Source organism: Trichechus manatus, unplaced genomic scaffold (assembly GCF_000243295.1).
Source record: "Trichechus manatus latirostris isolate Lorelei unplaced genomic scaffold, TriManLat1.0 scaffold00085, whole genome shotgun sequence".
Classification (NCBI taxonomy): Eukaryota; Metazoa; Chordata; class Mammalia; order Sirenia; family Trichechidae; genus Trichechus; species Trichechus manatus.
The window spans coordinates 4,978,794-5,001,228 of record NW_004444021.1 but is presented as its reverse complement, the minus strand read 5'-3'; the positions used below and the strand labels follow the sequence as shown (position 1 = coordinate 5,001,228).

General features: G+C 33.8%; 1 protein-coding gene across 1 annotated transcript in view; it reads left to right on the top strand.

Annotated features, from left to right (window-relative positions):
- The window catches only part of SEMA3A (semaphorin 3A), a 217,563-nt gene that overhangs the window by 183,297 nt on the left and 11,831 nt on the right, over positions 1–22,435 (top strand). Inside the window, exons 13-15 of the mRNA XM_004381476.1 lie at positions 5,277–5,318; positions 10,270–10,427; positions 13,836–13,903. Coding sequence (XP_004381533.1) covers positions 5,277–5,318; positions 10,270–10,427; positions 13,836–13,903 — 268 coding nt within the window. The remainder of the gene's footprint in view (positions 1–5,276; positions 5,319–10,269; positions 10,428–13,835; positions 13,904–22,435) is intronic.

Sequence of the window (22,435 nt, the reverse complement as noted above, 5' to 3'; positions counted from 1 at the left end):
TAAAGCCAGTACCGTGTGCATTGCTATCTTGAGGTTGGTTTTAGGAAAACACCCTGGCTAATCACAGAACATTCCAGCAGTTTCAGTTACATCTGAGATATTTTTATTCTGGGTGAAATCAAATACCAATCAGAGTATAGAAAGAAAAATATTCCTTGGTAGTAAAAATTTCCATTTTCGAGTAAAAATTTTAATAGGTAATAAGAGGTGAAATAAAATCGGCATTGGTACAGGAGTCTAAAAAATGACTTTGAATTGCTGTTAAAATATTCAAAATGGCATTAAAGTACTTATACGCAAAACTCAATTCCAAATATTATTTGCAACCATAGATCTGAATTTGAATCCCATTTACTATGTGATTCTGAGTAAGTTGGTTAAAGTCAGTTGCACCTCAATTTCTTCATCTCATAATGGATATCGCTGTGTTTTGATGCATTTTTTAAATAAAGATTACTAGTAAATGCTAGATGTTGTTGACTATGGATCTCTTAAATTCTTAAAAATTCCACATATATACCGTTAAAAATATGTATTCAGAAGATATAAAAACTTGACATACACTGATTTTCACTTTAATTAGTCAGTGTGAGATTTTCTTTCCAGACTAGTCAAACAGAGTTCTACTTTTGAGACAGTCAAGTTTGTTACATTGACTTGCAGTGCACTTAGTACAATGTGTTTTATTTATAGTCCTATTGACTGCAAAGGATTGCAAGGCAGTTACATGGATAATATGCATTTTAAACCCAATTTATGCAATATTCCATGAACAGCTGAGCAAACAAATGAAAGAGTTTAATTTTCATTCAAATGTAAAACATAATTGATGCTTTCCAAAACCTAGCCTATTAACTCATTCTGAAGGAGGGTCCACGTGCTTAGCATCCAGTGAGCTATATCAGAATCTCCTGGGATCAGCAGGTTGAAAAGCTTTACAAGCACGAAAGTTTAATAAGGACTAGATTAAAATATCTGGAGAAAAAATGGTAAATTGGAGTCATAGAAAATCTTGAAAAGATGCTAAGTTTTTAATTTCATTTTTACTCGAACACCAATTAAATTTGCAATTGAAACCAGTTTCACGAAAAAATGCTTATGAAGCTACATCTGTTTTAAATGGAAGTTATAGTCACCACCAGCTCTTTCTCAGAAAAAAATATAGCTTATTTAAATGGATGTCATCTTAATATATTGTCTAGTAAAATTCAGCTGCAAGCAGCATATAGTACATCTTATTCCAAACTGTTATTAATTTCCTGGTCAAAAAACAAATAAATAAAGTTCCTTCAATTAAGGGATTCTAGTATCTTAATTTAAGAATGTTGAAATCATAATATAACACAGTGGCGTTCTTGTGTATATTAGCGTCTGTTTTTATGTTTTACAATTTATGTATGAAATAATTCATATTGATCTGCCTTATGTTTTCATCAAAAACAGATATTTGATGTTTTACTTTGTCAATGAACATGAAATTAGTTAATATTAATCAGCTTCATTTTTTAAGAACTTAGAAAGATAGCTAACTTTTAGCTCAATTAACATTAGTTGTTAATTCTTTGCCTAAGAAGTTCCTTCCTTGCAGTTTGACTATAAAATTTATTTCATGAAAACTTGCATGAAGTTAGTTGCTTACATAACCACATAACCATTTCTCATATGAAGCTGTTGAAATTGAAGGGTTGCAGTGGAAAATTTTCCTAATTCTTCTAAATTTTTGCTTTGGTTAATTGATTCCAATATTGTACAGACCTAAATACAATCTTTAGCTTTGTCTTTTAAAGCTGGAAATCTGTGACTAATTTTCTCCTTGATTTTTGACATTTGATTCCACTAAATTGTGAAGATCATATCTCTGCATAGGGAAAATTAGACCCTGGTAGACATTCCTTTCATTTTAGTTTTCTTTGTGACTAATAACAATTCCCATAGAAAATTTTTTAATTTAATAGTTAATATCATTCAGTTAAGCTATAAAAATTGGAAATTATGGGAAATCTCTAAATTATTCCATTATATTAATTTACATCCTAAATCATTTGTCTCATTTGTGTCTCAGGAAAATTATCTTAAATTTATTAAGAAAATCCTGTTCTCAGTTCAGACTTAAGGGTTTGAAATGGAGATTTGTAATTGTCTGGCACAAAAGGGGGTAATTAAAATGATAAAGATGGATGAGCTCACCCAGAGAAAGGAGGTAGCATCCTAATAAGAGTGGAAGAAGAGAAGGCAAAGAAAGGCAAACATCTTCAGAATGATTGGAGGACTGGAAGAAGACTGTGAAAAAAAAACTAAGAAGAAATAAAGTCAATAAGTCAATAAAGAGGTCCTAGGCATAATAGAATTTAATAGAGGAAGCAGTCAAGATTAAATGAGTGATCAACAGTGCCATATAGAACAAAGAAGTTCGGTAATAACAACACAGACAAGAAAGTATCCACTGGCAATACATAGTTAATTGTGATTTCTGCTTCTGAGGATAGTAGCTCACCACCCCCCCCATCTTAAGGGGCCAGACACAGAGCCCTAAGGGGTGAATAGGATTAAATATAAGGTGAACAATTAAAGACAACTGAGTATAGAATATTTAGATTATTTTTCAACAAATTCTGCTAAACTAGAAGAAAAGGAAAGAATTTTTAGAAGATTTATGTCTGTCATATATACAAATTAAATGGAAGAAAAGAATGTAGTGGGGTGGGTTGAGATAGGAGAGAGTGAAAAATTGATAATTTATTCATTCATTCACTCTTTCATTTAATAAATATTTATTGAGAGTTGTGCCATTCACTGTCCCAGGTACAAGAGATATGACAATAAACTAGTCAAAAATCTCCTTTCATATATGTATATTTATATATATATAAAACCTGTTGCCGTCGAGTTGATTCCGACGCATAGCGACGCTATAGGACAGAGTAGGGCTGCCCCGTAGGGTTTCCAAGGAGAGCCCGGTGAATTCGAACTGCAGACCTTTTGGTTAGCAGCTGTAGCTCTTAACCACTACACCACAAGCGTTCCCGTGTATATATATATTCATAGCCATTGAGTCGGTTCCGCCTCATAGCGACCCTGTAGGACAGAACCGAACTGCCCCATAGGGTTTCCAAGGAGCAGCTGGTGGATACAAACTGCCAACCTTTTTGTTTGGCAGCTGAACTCTTAACCACTCCACCACCCCACCAGGGCTCCCCTCTTTGCCAATGGGAAGAAAACCAAACCCACTGCCGTCGAGTCAATTCTGACTCATAGAGACCCTATGAGAGAGCAAAACTGCCCCATAGGGTTTCCAAGGAACAGCTGGTAGATTCGAACTGCTGACCATTTGGTTAGCAGCCGATTTCTTAACCACTCCACTACCAGGGCTCCAAATGGGGAAAACAGACAGTTCATAAGACTTGTGAGATACCTCCGCTGCCCCTCCTCACAGCCTGTTTGCCTCGCTGTAATTGTTGCTGTGGTCTTTCACTTTCTGCTTCAGGGCTTCTCTGACAGGAGGCAAGAAGGCAGGCAATAGTCATACCTAGGGGTGTGGGAGATTTAACACCCCGAGAGACAATCAGTGAGGAGTGGAAGCTCATGAATAAATACTTGTCTTGGCACACACCTCAGTGAACAATTTTGAGATTACTGTCTACCGTTCTCAGATTTGCTCTCAGTGGTGACTTCTATAACATACCTTCTTATCTTACTGGCTCTTCTTCCTTCCTCTCATTCTCTGTTCCTTCATTCTTGCTCCCTACCTGCAAACAAGATCTTACCCCAGACTCTGCTTTGAGGTATGGGGAGCAACTCACAAGACACAAGATAGATAAGGTATATATCCAGATAGTTATAAATGCTAAAGAGAAAAGGAGAGATAATTGTGTGTGTGTGTTGTGTATGTATGTGTGTGTATGAGAGAGACTTTTGAATAAACACGATTCACCAAGCACATTTGTAAAGTGCTTTACACGGATTGACTTATTTAATCTTCTCAACAACCCTATGAGAAAGGACTATCATCCCCATTATTCAAATGAGAAAACTGAAGTACAAAGAAGTTAAATACGTTGTTTAAACTCACGCTTCTGGTCAGGTCTGTCACAATTTGAACCAGGCAATTATACTTTCTTCAGGGTTCAGCTTCAGCCGCTTATACAATGAAGCTTTTTAAGATCATTCTACCCACCTAAGCCTTTTCTCCATCAGCCCCCTCTACAACCCACAAACAATCTCTTTCTAAACATTGTTTGTCTATGATAGAGTACAGTTCAGTGAAAGTGAATCTAAAAAGAGATAAGCTAATTTGTTCAGGTGTATAGCCTTTGGGTGGTCTATGTTTGTCAAAGAATACTTAAAGAAGTGAATTGGTGATTGTTACTTTTCTGGTTATTACTTCTCTATATCTGCCTTTTGATAGGAATTGGAGAGATTATATTCTCTAAAACCTGTAGTTTAGTTCTTTGCATATTAAACAGACTTTTTAATAGTAAAATATTATAATCTCATTTTAACTGAGCCCTCACAGTCCCTGACAGCTGGGGCATAGAATATTTAGATTATTCTAAATGGCCAAGTACTATGCTCCCTCACCCTTGGTGTTGTTAGGAGCTGGTCTGGCACTCTCAGGCCATGGTGTTCTCCAGTCTAACATAAAAAAATTCACAGAACTCCAAATCATACAATGTCACCCCGAGACCGTGGTGAATCAAGACATGTCTAAACCGATAAAAACATAAATATTGTCCAAACCACAAGAATGACCAAATATCTCTCTCTCTCCTGCCTAATGTGATTGCTGCTTCTTTACCAATCACAGCTTTAGCCTCACTCTGTTCTTTCTTATAAATAAGATTTATTATGATACCTAATCATAGAATTACCCCTGCTTTTTGATAGCATCCAGTCCAATGCAAAGCCCCACTTCCTCAAACCCTCCCCTAAATCAACTAACAAGTCCAAAGCATCAACTCCTTCCCACACTCTCTTACTTAGTGACCCATGGCACTCTATTACATGCATTCTCCCTACTGCAAAATGAGCACTAAACCCAACGCGGTCAACTACAGGTGCGTTCCTGATGGTCTTTGACTGGAGGACATTGACACCCTCTTGTCTGCTCCACACGTTTGACACTTCTCTACGTAGTTTCCCTTATATGTCTTATTTTCCACTTCTTGTGGCACTAAAGTTATCTTTCTGGGAAGGTATGTGAGTGCCTTGTGTTAATTAATTAACAATTGATTTTTCTAACTGAACAAATATTTCACATATTTCTTTTTCTTCTTTAGGAAGCAACTGCTATTTCAGCAATGGAACTTTCTACAAAGCAGGTACTCTTATTATGTATTACAATCAATATTCTATATTTTGTTAATTTTGTGTTTCATATATTGTTATTTTTTAGATTTATTTGCTATCCATCAAGTTTTACAGATTTATTAACAATTGCTCATAAAATAGACCGAAAGAAGAAATAACATCATTTTTACAGTAAGCTAATATAATGAAAACTAATTTTCATTGCCCCTATGTTTTTGACCAATCTCAGATGGTCAAAATCATTGACATATGGTTGTGAATAATCTAAATATAAAAAATATTTATAAACATATTTCCTAATTATTTGATGTAAATTTTTATTTATAGAATTTATTCTGAGGCTATTGTAACATAATTTACTCTTAACCCAACAGTTTCTTTCATCTATTCTGATTCTTTATTTTCTTTCTCTCTCTACACACACACACACACACACACAAGTATATCAATAAAACATTGGTGGACATTTCAGACTAAAAATTAAATTTGTAATTATTTCTAATTTAATTTTTAAGTTTTTAATTATATATGAAAAAACTAGATTTTACAGGCTAATAAACTTATGTAACGGGCTATACATGTTTGAAGGATCTTGACGTCAATGTTTTTACTTTTTCATTAATACTGGGTGCTAGAGGAAAAAAAATATGACTTTAAGTTTGGCTAAATATAAAAAGAGAACAACAAAATGGTCACTGCCAAGTGATAAGTTCTAAAACTCTGAGAATTCATAGGTTAAGTGATTTAAAGTCCTTCCACTCATATCTAGTGAATGGTTTGGCAAGAAACTCAAGTAAAGCAAATGATTTTGAAATGCTACATATGTGCAAAATAAATACAGTTCTAACTTCCAGTAAGTTATTTTTTCTCCCATACAAGTTTCATAAAATAAACTTGGATACAAAGCTGAAGTTAATTATTATCTGGCATTTTTTTTTTTTAAAAAGCCAGAATGGAATAGGGTGACTCTCACTCACTATAGTGAAAACTAATGTATAAAATTATAAAATATGAGAATCATTTGATTAATCTTGCTTTTGAATTATTTATATGTTTATTCCTGACCATGCTTTATCTCCTGAACAAGACTCTAAAATATGATGCCAATAAAATTTAGTGGGTATCCTTTTCACACAGATAATCAAAATAGATTGATAATCTCCAAGATATTTAGAGAAACTCAGTGTGCAGATATTATTGACCTTGTACTGCTATCTTACACCTCATAAGTATGTGTTCATCTGTTCTTGTAATCCAAAAATTGTCAGATGTTGGCAAGGAAATCTGGGAGTTTCCAGGATGGAAGCTACACTGGGATATCCTTTCCCATAATGATTTTTACAATTATTTATTTATTCTTTGCTATCCTTCATAGTCAATCTTAATTAAATTACTTCCATATCTAGTTTTTTTAAACATTCCTTTCTGTCATAAACTTGTTACAGTTACTGGAAAAAATTGCTTATTAAATGCAACACATTTTACCACCAACAAAAACAGTGTGTCAATTTAAAATACCATAAAATTTATACAAGAAAATATCCATAGCCTTATTTTTCTACGATTGAAGATTGTAGTTCATTGAGATGTGACTCAATTCCATGTATGCTTATGGGCATTTTAGAAGTGAGCAGCTTCAAGAAGGACAAGTAATGTTGCAACTAATTTTCTGGATAAATGGACTTGTTTCCTGCTTATGGCCCACAATTGTTAGGGAGGAGAGTGAGAAAGCCTGTGGTGAAGTTAAATTGGGCAGAAAGAGCACATCAGGTTACTTGTTAGTGACTGGATTATGCTCAATGGTGCCAGCAAGCCTCCCCTATATTTCATTTGGATAGCATAATTATTTTTGCACATCATTAATATTGCTACAAAATAAATGTAAAATGAAAACTAGACATTGAATTGTATATCATTTTTGGCATTTTGTTCACAGACTTCAGATTTCACTACAATAATTTCAGTGCCATAATTTGGTTTTCTATTTTTCCTATGCATAACCTCTATGTTCCTTTCCTAAAGGGATATGACAGCTTTAGATAGTAACAACTCCTTTCAAGAAGCATAGTTTTTAAAAATCTATAAATATGAATTTTGCTCATACTTCTTAAAAGATTTTGACCAAACATATATATCTTTAGATTAAGTATGACTAGCCTGATCAGTAGCTTCTTAAAAATGGATACAAGCCCAGTATACAGATGATCATGTACATATTTACCAATGCCAGCCATGCTTCTGGATATTACTACCCCTTTTTAACTAATTCTGTTGTTTCTTAAATATTAGATACTATAAACTTTTTTCATCAACTTGAAATTGCTTGGTTTCCATAGAATCTAAGTTCATTAAAAAAAAAAAAGAGGCTATTGGAAGAAAGAAATAAAGGATTAATTTCTTTCTTTAGTTCAATTCTTTGTTAATAGTTTTCAAATTATTGTCAATGGTCATCACATACTGGTTCTGTAGATGCTTTAAGACTCAAGAAAGAGCTTAATACTTTGGCTTTTCTTCCCAGGGACTTTAGCCATCATTTCTTAATTCGTCTTGGTTTATGGCATCTTCCAACATAATAAAAATACTCTGTCCCGTAGGGTCGCTATGAGTCAGAATCAACTCAACGGCAATGGGTTCTGGGTTTTTATAGTAAACAGTTAAGTGTCTAGTAATATATATATATACATATATACAGTATATCTAATATATATTGTGTATATAGATATAAATATACCAGAGTCCCTGGCTAGCACAAATGGTTAAGCACTCTGCTACTCACAGAAAGGTTGGTGGTTTAAATCCACCCAGGGATACCTCAGAAAAAGTCCTGGTGATGTGTTCCCAATAGATCCCAGTCACTGAAAACACTGTGGAGTGCAGTTCTTCTGTGACACACATGGGGTTGCCATGAGTCAGAATTGACTCAATGGCAACTAGTTTTTATTATAGACTATAATTTCATTTTCTCCAGTTAGTGGAATGGAATAAGCATACCAGTATAACTGCTTCCACAGTGGTTAAGATTTTATTGTATTTCTTCCCTCTTATTTCTCTTTCTTGTATTAAGAAAATAGGTAAGTAATTTGGTTATCTTTAAGCATAGAATAATTTTCCTACATAAATATGCCTAGTAACCTTAATAATTTTTTAGATTCTAATAAATATTTGTCATCATTCAACTTATCCACTTATTTACGTATTCAGTCCATATATGAAAATCTTTTGGATGCAATTTTGATTATATCCTTCTCTTTCTATTAGAATATTTGTAATATGAAAGAGCACATCATGGTTTGGAGACCATTTGTTCTGGAACTTATTTTTTTATCTGTATAATAAACCAAAAACCAAACCCGTTGCCATGGAGTTGATTTTGACTCATAGCAACCCTATAGGACAGAATAGTGCTGCCCCATAGGGTTTCCAAAGAGTGGCTGCTGGATTCAAACTGCTGACTTTTTGGTTAGCAGCCATAGCTCTTAACCACTGCACCACCAGTTCTCCATCTGTATAGTAGAGGAATTCAAATACACTTCTGAGGTTTTCTCCATATGTGTTATTACATGGTTATGTATTTATATGATTTTTATTTAGAGCTTACTATAATTACTCGGGAGTCCCTGGGTAGTGCAAAAGATTAATACACTCAGCTGCTAACAAAAAGATTGGAGGTTTAAGTCCATCCACAGGCACTGCAAAAGAAAGGCCTGGCAATCTACTTCTGAAAAATCAGCTATTGAAAACCTTATGGACCACATTTCTACTCTGACATACATTGGGTTGCCATGAGTCAGAATCGATTCTGTGGCAACTGTTTGTTTTTTTTTTTACTGTTATAATTACTCATTTTTCCAGTCGAAGAAAAGGGAGCCATGGTATCAATTATGCAGAGAAATAAGAAAATAATTTTGTTTTTATGTAAATTTGCAGCTGATATGCTACATTGGCTCACATTTGTTATAGGCATTTTTTTTTTAAGTATACTGAGAATCTGAATTAGTAACTACTAGAAAGTTGTTATTCTTTTTAATCTTCCGCATTCTATTTTTTTCAGTAACTCCAATCTCATTTTGAGGATAATGGCATTGTAGATCTTTTATCTATTCATAATTTAAAGATCTAGTTAAATATGCTTATGAGGAAGTTAAGTTTAAAAAATATATAGTGTAAATTACTTTGGAATTAAAGCCAATAGGAAATCATGGATTGGACAGTGGCCTGAAGGAAAAAGGGGCAGGATCACCAAGATCACACACAGAGTTAATGCAGGGGAAAACCAAGAATCCAGGTACCCCAATGCTCAGTCCGGTGCTTTTTCAGTGATACCTTATCCTTTAGTTAAGTACACTGCAGCAGCCAGAATATACTTTGTTTCCCTCTTTGATGATCTTTCTAATGAGAAGTGATTTAGTAGTTTTGTTTAAAGTAATTTTTGCTAGAGATAGTACAAGAGCAGACAGTTCTTGCTGCGGAGAAAAACTTTCAAATGCAAGCACGAAATCCTGTCCTTTCCCTTCATATTCAAGGACAGGCTACACCACAAGCAACATAACTGCGCACCCATGATTCAGAAGCGAATGATTCCCGCCTTACGGCCTACAAGAATACACAGCAGTATAAATATTCTGGTTAGTCAATATTACAAACAGTAGAAGTAGAAAAGCAAGCTTCCCAAGAACAAAATTTGTAAAGGTTTGAACATTATATTGTTCAGTGTATTACTATCTTCCTTTGTTTATACTTATAAAAGATACCTGTTTTGATCAAATATTTGATCTTGCTCTGTTTTAAAACTGTCACATTATCTGCCAGGCCTTTGAAGAAACTACCAATAATGATAGTCTTTTTAAAACCCGTAAATATATATTTGATAGGTTGTGTACAGATGAAACTTTTTTTTTTAAGAAAAAGGAAATTTGAAAAAAAACAAGATAATTTTTGTGTAACAGTGACCTCTTTCCACAGCAACAACTATATATTGGTTCAACCACTGGGGTTGCCCAACTACCTTTACACCGGTGTGATATTTACGGAAAAGCCTGTGCAGAGTGTTGCCTGGCCCGCGACCCTTACTGTGCCTGGGATGGTTCTTCATGTTCTCGTTATTTTCCTACTGCAAAGAGGTAAGAGAAATCTTAAAAATAAATAAAAGATCTTTGCTATATACCTTAGCTGATTTCATTTTTGGAGCAGCTTTCTTCAAATAATTATATCACATTTTCCTGATGTATAAAAGGTTTGAAGAGTGTTTTGTTTGCTTTTCCTTCCTAAAATAGTCAAAACAATCGGAAAATGTATAGCAGGAAAATTGGGTACTAAATGTATTGGAACAAGTAGTTTTAATAGATTACAGAGGGAAATCTGAAACGGTGCAATCATATCCCTGAATGTTTATACTTAGAAATTTGTAAAGTATTATAACTTTATTTTACACAAGAGGAAACTGAGGGCCAAAGTCAAAGAGAAAGTTACAAACAGAATTTAGACTGGGCCTCATGCCTTTTGACTTTTGGTCCAGATTTGCTCCTTTTATTCCATGCAGCAACATTCTATCCTGGTTTTAAATTTTAATGAGGCAATTTATGTTCCTGAATGAATGGAAAATCCTCAGAGAAAGGAATGTATTTACCTTTAGAGTCCTAGCTAGTACACAGGGACCCAATTATAAAATGAATTCTTTATAGTTTTAAAAAATATCATAGTTTTGTACGTGATATATGTAACGTTCATCAACTAATATCACTAAATACATCTTCATTTGACCAAAGGTAACGCAAATGCCAGTGTATTATCATAGTATCATATTACAATCACAGCATTAAACTTGAAATATAAAACAACGTAAAAAATATCTATTATACATACATACGTACATACACATATGTTTTAAGTATATTCTTAATAATACCTAAAGGTATTTTTTGGATGTGCTTGAAAAAAGTTGCTAAGATACACTACGAAAGCTGTCAGAAACAATTCTACATTTAGATAAAATATAACTGTAAATTACTTATACTTGATTAAATTCATTAGGGATGGATATTTGATCAATTAGTATAATATTATATCCAAGGAATGCTTTTATACAATATTCCTACAGAGAGCTCCTAGACATGTTTAAAAATGATACCCAAACCTGATTTACTTTTGCTTTAAAAATGTAACACTCATTTGACAAAAAAAGGCCATCACAACAGATTCTCTGCTACTCACTGTTAGCTGCCTTTCTCTGTTGCCATTTACCAGGGTTTAAGATTTGAGCAATAATAGATGAAAGTAATATACAATATCTTGTTAATGTGGGCCTAAAGATTAATGACATGCACATCAACCTACTGAAACATGAAAAAGAAATCAGCGTTATGAAGCTACTGCATTTTAGGAGCTTGTTTTGCTTGTTCTTAATTATAGTGTTTTCAAAGGAGCGGTGAGTATAAATTTTTCATAGCTGGTGAGATGTTTCCACAGCATTTGGATCATTGTAAATGTTTGGAAAAAAACATTAGGGAAAAAACGGTCCCGATGTCTACTTAAATCTTTTGATTGCACGCTTTAGATAACATTGACTATATTGTAAAATTACCTACAGCTTAAATCTGTTATATCAGTCCATATGGATTAAAAAGCAATAACTTGTTAATTTTAGTTGTAAATGTCAATACTCACAATTTTCTTATGCCTTCAATATTGATACTTAAGAGATAATGTTTATATTACTTCCATATACCTGTTGATGATGTTGAAATTTTAAATTTGAAATAAAAACTTAGTTTGGAGATAATGTCTTATTGATCAGAAAAACCACAGATAATTTAATAAATAGCAATATACAGTTTTTACAGCATTGAAATTAAATTATTTAAAATTAAAATTGTATGCTTCTTAAAAGCATTTAGCTCTAAGGGAATGTTAATGTTATTCAAACAATATGGAATTCATGTTTGAATTAAAGATGAGTATTATTTCCTTTCTATGTGAAAGTGTATAATATTGCCTAATTTAGTAATAATCCATTTGAATTTAAGATTTTCTTAATAGGAAAGTTGATAAAAAGTTCATAGCAACATCTATAGTAAATTAAGAGCTGTATATTGTATATTTTAAATGTGTTTATTGCACACCTACGATTCAAGATTGAAGGAATTATCATTAACACATTTTTGTTGTGCTTTACAGATTTTCCTTAACCCAATTTCATGTGTCTGACACTATGCCTTTGAAAAGGATGTTTAGAGGCCTCACATTTTGTATGTTGTTTGTAATGGCATTTTTCAAAAGCCTAAATGAGTGAAAAATGCCTTCCGAAATGCTTTGTGGTTCGTGTTTCACAAGTTCTCTTGTTGGCCCAATTTTGAAATGTGCAACATCTGTTTGATAGTCTTACTAATTCTACAAATAGAAATCTATAAATACTTTGGACTTCTAGATTTGTGAATACAGTAACAAAATCCATATTTGCAATTCTCAGTGGCCTTTGTGAGAGCTCTTTTTAGGGATGGTAACTAATTTTGCAGCAAGACAATACTCATTGAAATAGATGCAGTAAACAGTTGAGCAAGTGTTCCCCAATCTTTTCCAGTCTGTTACACACAGCCAAACTCCAATTTTAGCCCCTTGCTCAAACTACACATCTCCTTTTGTACACCACAATGGCCATGTCTTCCTTCTCAGTCAACTGTCAACAAAGTGGAGAAAGAGGATGCCCAGAGTGTACTACATATGACGTAAAATATGATTTGGACAGTAGAATGTAGGAATAATTAACTTTGATTCTTGTAAGCAAATTTGGCTTTTCTGAATGCTATTAATGAGTTCATGTCTTATCTCTTGCCTTCCTCCAGCAAACTGAGCTCTTGCCCCTAAGCCCAACATATGTTACTGTTTTTCTCCTTTTATTCACTTCTCAGGTAAATTGGTTTACATTCATAGCTGTATGGTCGTATAAGAAACTTTTTTTTTTTTTTTTTTACAAAAAGGTTGATATTACAATCAAAAAAAATTTAAACTAATTTTAAAATTTCTATGCTTAATAGTTTTAAATTTGACAAAACACTAAGGAATTATTTATATGTATTAAAAAAAAGAACCATCATGTGAGGTTTAATTTTCATGCTTATTCCCTCATTAATGATCAGAAAAAAAAAGTTTAACTCTGTTTATTGAAGAAATGGGTTGCTATTCTAAATTTTATGCTTTTTCTTCAGAAGTTAAGCCTACAGTTTCTAGATGTTAGATTCTTATTGGTTGACATCTAGTTGTGAAAAACCATGAATTCTGTTAGTAATGCTTTGACTTTTAACGCATTCTCAGTATATTTGTATACCTGTTACCTATATAAATTCTCTTGGAGACTGCTCTTCCAGGTGTAATGAACTGCTTTTAAAAAAGTGTTTTAGCTGGAATTAGGTGCATTTCTCCCTAATAAGCTCTTGGAGTCTTTGATATACATTTTTGGTTTTTCTTCATTATTATGAAACATTCCCAAGAGGGAATAGAGATAAAATAATATCTTTTGAATGTAATTGTTTTAGACGCACAAGACGACAAGATATAAGAAATGGAGACCCACTGACTCACTGCTCAGACTTAGAACACCACGGTAAGTCACAATTTTTATCTTTCAACCTGCTAACACCAGGATAAAATCATAAACAATAATACCGATGCACACACATGCGTGCAGATGTACATCCCCCTCCTAGAATACTTAAAGAAACCTAGCTTAAGAGGAGGAGAATCTAGCAGGGAGAAAATGCTAAAGAACACAAAGCATTGAATTAAATTTTATTATTGCAGGTATGATAAATTCAAGATTTTAGAGTTTCACATGATTTAAAGTTCAATCATCTTACATTAAGAAAAAGAAGTCAGGTTTCTGTATATGCTTTCGTATGTAGTAGCCACCCAAATAGACAACAGAAATGTTCATAAAAATTATATCAAAGAAGAAAGTGTAGCCTTAAACTGTGTAAATTTTTCATTGTGCCTACAATGATATATACTCATAAATTGTTATTGGATATGGTAGTCAAGCAGAAGATAATTGAGATGTCTCCACACAGTAGGCCATTCCCTTGAATTGAGCATTTTGGACCAAGTTCACTTTATACTTCCTAAAAGAAACCAAGGCCTGTTTAATGTCAAGACAGCTTATTTAATGATGAAATATCAACCAGTCTTGCTTTAAAATGCAGTAAAATTATAGGGATTTGCCACTCCTCCCACTTTAATCATTTATGAAAATAATAATGAGGCTATACTTCCCTCTACTGGGGAAACTCATTAATGACATCATTGCTCGTAAACAGTTCAGAGTTAAACATGGGCAAAATGTAAAATGTGAACATTGTAAATGAACATAATTATCAACTCTTGGAGGAGTCTTTTACATTAATCCTATAAGCAGGCTTAGTATTTTTTATCAATTTGATTTTCTCTACTCACTCCATATGTAGTATATTCATACTTCCATTAATGTAAAACAGACAAACAAAAACCCAGCAACACTGCACAAACACCACTCCCAGCATGCATTAGAGCCTAGTCACCCTTCTCAAATTCAGACTTCCCCTGTTACATAGTCTGGATGTACCAATATCTGATTCACAAATGCTCACAGGGTTATTTGGAAGAGTGTTCTTACCCAGAGATGAGTGACCACGAATGTAACTTGTTATTTGGGATCCACTTTGTTTGCCAAATTTCTCCCCAACGACTTTCTTGTCTGTTATTGTCTTCATTATAGACAAGAAAGACACCACTAATTTAGAGTAAATGTTATGAGGTCAGGCTGAGTGCTTTCCTGCACAGGTATGACGCGTTATTAACACACCCTTGGTGTATACTCCTTATATTTTTTTCAAATGGCTTACTTCGTCTGGGCAATAAAACATTCACTATTCTTCCATGAATGTATTTTTAATGAAAAAAATATTTAATTATGATCAGTATCATTCCAGAAATGCAGAATTAGGAATTATTAAGTCATTATATTAATAATCTATTTGGTTAGATATGGAGACGTTAGTGATCATAACTGGAAGCAAAAGAAACAAGAGTATGTAACTACAGCTTATTTCCACTCCATTAGGCTTTAAACTCCATGATGGTAGGAACGTTATTATTTTGCTCACCGTTATATCCCTAGTACTACAACAGATACAATATCATGAATATTATATTCAATAAATATTTGTTGAATGATTGCATGATTTAAATATCTCAAGCTATAACCTAAGCAATTGTCTTATTGCTTTCATTGTCCTGTAGACATTTGAACTAAACAGTAGCTATTATTTATTATGAATGTTTTAGTCATGCATGGTTATTATTAGCACTATCCTGTTCAGAAATAGAATCACTCTTTAGAAACATCATTGTCAACCAATCAACTAATAATTATTTATTAGAGACCAATATGCATAAGACACTATGCTACATTTTGAAAATTATATATATAATCTTACTGTCAAATCCATTTGTTTAGCAATCTAGTCTCATCATAGATCCATTTAGTATCTCAAAATAATATATTTGATGGAGTTATTGGTGCACATAGATAAAGGGAGAGCCTGAGATAATGATATAAAAAAAAAAAAAAAAAAAAGGTGAGACTGTGGTAAAATAAATACTGCTGATAATCAAATGAATGGGCTTTGGAAACTGCTTCAGATTTTAAAGCTGTGTTTTGATGAAATTACAAAGAGGCAAATAGAGTGGGTGAAGCCTGTGAAAATTTGGCGTACAGAATTGCTTGACATTAAAAAGTAAAATGAACACGAGTAAATATTCTCCAGACTCTTCGATCAGAATGCATACTATACAATGGAAAGGAAATTGCTGTGGTTCAGTGGTACAGGGTCTTTTTTGTGGGTAGACATTTCCAAGTAGACATTTGTGATATATCAAAGGAAAGAGTAAAATAATCCAACGAGTTCTACAGCAATAAAACATTACTCTTTTGAAGGTCTCTTTACTCCTTGTCTGCTTGTTTGTGAATGGTCCAAACCTAAAGCATAGATACCATAGATTACAGTGAATTTCAAATGTTTGGAAACTAAGTCAGGCATTCCCATTTGGCTAGGCTGAGTCTTACCATTAGGAATCAGTGAATTCTCTTGGAATAAGTGATGTCAGTATTTGGAAGTAAAGTAGGCAATAATCCAAAACCCAACCCTGTTAAATCATGTATGCTGTCTTGCTAATGTCACTTCTCACATTGAATAAAATATATGTGCTCATATGGAAACATATGAAGACATGAGATGTTTTCACGGAAAGCTGCTAAGCAACGTGAAGCCAAATTATACACTTCAGGATGATCAGTTCCAGCTGTAATGGTAAACATATTCTGTAACACTCCATATTTTAAATATCCTGAGATTTTAATAGACAGACTATATAAAATACCTCAGAATTAAGGTGGAAGAAATTTCACGTTAGATGAAATCTTTAACACTCAACTGGCACCATGCTCCCTCTTGTGTAAAGGCTGCACTAGTGTTGAACCGTCCTAGTTGAAACATAAAAATCCAGCTCCATTTCCCCTTGATCTCAGCACACTTTCTCTTCCATCACTGGTGGCTATTCACCTAGGGTACTTTTAGTATAACCCTAAATTCATATGTGTTGGCAGGTCTACTTGTCTTTCCATTCGCACTTTATACAGAATGTTAAAGAGAAATCTCAGATTGTTTCCAATTTATTCCCTTCCCTAAAATAACTCTTGTGCACAATATTGGAGCTTGTCCAACTTTGCATTCGAGAAAATGAGTGGCCAAGTCAATTTACCATTAAACTGCCTCCCATTCCTCCTTCTTCACTAAGCAAGAATGAGCCATGCTGTAACCTACATGTCCAGGAAGGAAAAGGCTGCACCATAAGTTAATAATATATTTTTTTAAGTGAACATCATCTTAGCTTTTTGAATCTTTGAAATATTTTATATCCTATCTTTTAGTTTAATGACATTATTGAATTTTGCTTCCAGATAGTTCTCTTGGCTGTTCTGCATAAATGCATTTTCTTTCAAGCATTCCAGAGTGAAATAGCCACAGAATTCAGTCTTCTTAATTCTCTCCACAACTAACCCATCTCAATTTATGTCTTGGCTGGCATCAAAACCGTTGCCGAATTTCATAAAACATCTTTGGCAGTGCCATCTTTATGGTCTGCAAAGCTGTCAATTTAGGATTCTGCAGACACGTAGCAAAGACCAACATATGGTCTGTGCTTTAGCTCCTTATATTCACGTAGAAAATTCAACCATGAATCTGAGCATTTAGCTCCAAGAGGAGCCTCAAGATTTGATAGACGAGCATGATGTCAGCCTTAAAAATGCCCGACTTTAATAAATCACCACGTTTCATTAAATCTAATATGTTACTGGGTATAAGATGCATTGTTATTTTATGTACCACTAAGAAAAAGTCCCCATGATGAGCAATCTAATAGAAGATCCCAGCACAAAGCTGGGGCACTGAATGATTCAGTGTTAGTGTAAAGGAGAAGTAAATTCCCATGCAGAAGAAAATAGCAAGGAAATGTATCTGTTTTAACCCTGATCAGTGGGTGGAAGAGAGGGAATGGGGCACTGCTTGAGCAGCACAGCAGCACTCATGAAGGTTTGCTTTCTGAAGCCACACTTTCAGGTAGGACTGTAAACCTCAAGCAGAGATTTTAATTTAAAGTTATCAGGTTGGTAGGGTCCCATGTGACTGGCAGAGGGAGAAAACAAATCTTCCTGGAAGAAGTCAACTTCACCTTAGATCAAGAGCAATTGTAAGACACATTCTGGTATCAGAGTTGTTAAGATGTAAACGGGTATGCATCCAGAATCACATCACACAGTATTGTCTTCTATGATTTTTTGTAAACCCTTTTTGAAACCATTTTCACTGGAAGTAATCAATCACCACAATTACTCATCTTCTGATTTAGCTTAGGCAAATAATCCAATTACTCAATTTATGTATGTGTGAGACACAAACACACTGACAACCTGAATAAGAGTTTGAAATATTTTGTGCTATCATTGTTCCTTAATTAAAATTACCAAGTATGTTATGTCATCAGAGATCACCTAGCTGTTTACACACCTATAGTTTAACTGTGGTGAACAGTTTTTTAAGCATGTTGTTCCTCTTAAGGAGCCCTGGTGGTGCAGTGGTTAAGACCTTGGCTACTAAACAAAAGGTTGGCAGTTTGAATCCACCAGCCGCTCCTTGGAAATCCTATGGGGCAGTTCTACTCTGTCCTGTAGGGTTGCTATGAGTCAGAATTGACAGCAATGGGTTTGGTTTTTTAATGGGTATCTCTTAAAGATTCCAAAATGTATAAAGAAAACATATCATTAAAATATAGATGGTATTTTGATTATTGCTTATGGAGGTTTCTGCTTCAGCAACTGGGTATTTTCCATCTCCCATCATATCCCTTGGGAAAAAGTAAATTAAACATTAAAGTACATGTTTCCTGGTTTGTTTAAAGTAAAAATTCCTATGGTAATTTTGCTCTGGCATATAGATTACTTGTGTTTCTTTGGTAATGCATTTGCTATAAAAATCATAAAAATAAAACATACCAGATGTTCAATATAGACTGAATAAATATGCAGTAGATATCTTCATATTGGTATTGCTTTTTAAGGAATTGATTTTCAGCCTACCCTATACTAAACAGCACTGCAGCCTTTGACATCATAAGAGACCAAGCACAAGGTTAAATGTAACTACTCAAATGACTTCACAGTTAACTTCATAAAACATCCCCCAGTTTCATTCTCATATTTTAAATTATAATATCTGAAAAATAAGATACTTCTGACTCTCTCTAATAAATAGTTACCTACGAACAATAAATTTAAGACATCATAACCCTGTCTTTCTGTCTATCCATCTGCCTATCTATATACCAATCAGTCCATTTTAAACACAAATCCCCAAGAATCTGCAGATTCAAGGATGACTGGAAACTACTTGAATTGCAAAATTCTACATGTCATACCCTGGCTGATAATTACTTCCAAGCAACCAAAGACAGGTATTAATTTAGAGAATAAAAGAAAGTAGTTTAAAATTTAAATTGATTTTAGCAAGTCGATGAATTATAAGTTTAAAGTTTTTTCTAAGGCTTCACTAATTCAGTCTTTTTTGGCCTTGGCAAGTTACATCCACTAAATTTCACATAGACTGGTCATATTTCTGTAGATGGATTAATCACCTGGACTTCAATGCACACGGTGCTTGCATTTCTAGGTGGATGCATCATGCAACCCATACGTTCACCAAACATTTATTGACAACTTATTTAGTATAAGCATCATACTATGCATTGGAGAAACATTGTGCTAACCATTATCTTTTTATACACAGTTTAGTATATACTGCAGAATGTGTTTTAGGCACACTACAATATATGAGATTATTAAATCATTAAATTTGGTGTTAGGTATCTTAATAGTCAGGATCCAAAAATATACATGAATGTAAAGTAGAAGGCAATTAACTCAAAACTGGATGAATGGGATATTTTTATCTTCAAGAGAAAAATATTAAAATTACAATGTGATAAAAACAACTGGAATTTGATTTCTCTTTAGGTAATGTCAACCACTAACTATATTCATTAAGTAACCTAAATCTTTAAAATAATTTGCATCCATTTGCCCCTTCTCAAAAATTTAAGTTTTACTTTTATATTTTCTATCTACAAAAATCAACTTTTAAATAACCTAAAAGGGTGAGTGGCGTCTGGGGTCTTAAAAGCTAGAGAGCAGCCATCTAAGATGCATCAATTGGTCCCAACCCACCTGGAGTAAAGGAGAATGAACAACACACCAAAGTATTAGTCCAAGAGACAGAAGGGGCCACATAAACCAGAGACTTCATCAGCCTGAGAACAGTGGAACTAGATGGTGCCTGGCTACCACCAATGACCGCCCTGACAGGGAACACAACAGAGAGTCCCAGATGGAGCAGGAGAAAGGTGGGGTGCAGAACACAAATTCTAGCAAGAAGACCAGACTTAATGGTCGGTCTGAGACTGGAGGAACCCCGGAAAGCATGGCCCCTGGATTCTCTATCAGCCCAGAACTAAAACAATTTCCGAGGCCAACTCTTCAGTCAAAGATTAGACTGGACTGTGGGACATAAAATGATACTTGTGAAGAGTGTGCTTCTTAGCTCAAGTAGATACATGAGACTAAATGGGCTGCTTCTGTCCGGAGGTGAGACGAGAAGGCAGAGAGGGTCAAGAGCTGGTTGAATGGACATGGGAAATTGGGTGGACAGGAGGAATATGCTGTCACAGTATAGGGGAGCATTTAGGGTCACATAACAATGTATGTATAACTTTTTTTATGAGAGACTAATTTAAATTGTAAACTTTCACTTCAAGTACAACAATAAAATAAAATAAATAACCTAAAAGGGGATAACAACAAAACTATAACAGAATCAGCGAGTTGAATGGATATGTGGTCTACTACCTTACCCATCACTGCTTTTCCACATGACATCATATTTCCTAGGACTGCTACATTATTAGCATTTCAATCTTGAGAGACATTTATGGGGTTAAAATGGACAGTGAAATAAATGGAAAGCTGAAATGTGATGCCTTCTGTTTCTGCTATATTGGAAGAGAATCAAATGCTAAATAAGGCCTTTAGGAATATGATATTTCTGGCCAAATGATGGATATCATGACTTTTTGTTGTTACAAAAGGAAGCAATTTATTTAACTTCTTTCTTTCCTCCCATTCTTTCTGGTTTATTAGCCTCATTTCATTTCCATAAATTATCCCAATAGAAAAGGAAATGATTAATTGAAGATTGCTTCCTTAAAAACATTATGTCTTATCATTAAAAGCTGCAACATATTGTAACATTGTGTTATACACAGTAGTGCTTTTAAAATCATTTTAATGTTTTGTTGCTCTCAATTATTTTGCTCTAACAATTCAGATTGTTGAACTCATAAGAATTCATTATGTCAGTTTAACAACTAACCCCTTTCTTGTCTACTGGTAATTTTCATGACAAAAGTTTGTATTCAAAACAGTTGCTCTCTGAGTGTGAAGTATTTTTTTTTTAAATGCATTAGCGTGAGATTGTTTTCTTTCTGGAAACCGACAAGATTACCCATCGCCCTGCACATCTTTTAGAAGTACAGGCCTCACTGGAGATGTGAGATTATATTCATATGTATTTTCTCAAATCTATTTTCTTCTCAATATTTTATATTACATGTTTGGAATTTTGGATTTTGAGTATTCTTAAATAGTTAGCACCTGCTCCCACCACATCTCAAGTCAACTTTTGTAGCATTTTTAAACTTAACAAATTTAGAAAATATGAAATATTTGCATTCACTAATAGTTTAATAAAGTATTCTGTCATTATTAGGGTTACAAGTCCTATGCCCTTTTTGATTAATTAACTCCTACTGTTTCTTTATGAAATTATGCTAACTCTGTGTATTCAGCATGTTGAAGATATATGACATTTCAATTTTCAAATTCAATCTAAATAGTTACCATATTTGCCATTCAGCAAACATTAGCTAAGGGTTTACGATCGGCCTTGTGCCAGGATTATGGAACACACAGTATGGGAGGAGATAACGAGATTAACAAATAATTGTAATATATGCTCAGAAAAGATATATTAAAACATTTTACAAAGCGTAATAGAAGAAATGCTTTCTTTGATGGTAGTGGTGAAGCAGGGCTGATACTTGGAAGGAGTTTACAATTTGCTTAAATATGGTTCTCAGTAAAGGATTTTTAAGAATTCGATTAACATTCATAGAAGAAAAAATAGGATCAGCGCTAGAGGCCCTAATACACGGCATTAACAGGATACAAACCATAACCAACAACACACAAACTCCAGCAGATAAGCTAGATAACAGGGATCTTCTAAAAATTAAACATTTATGCTCATCAAACGACTTCACCAAAAGAGTAAAAAGAGAACCTACAGACTGGGAAAAAATTTTTGGACATTACAAGTGAGACAAAGGTCTAATCTCTAAAATCTACAAGAAAATCCAACACCTCTACAACAAAAAGACAAATAATCCAATTAAAAATGGGCAAAGGAAATGAACAGACACTTCACCAAAGAAG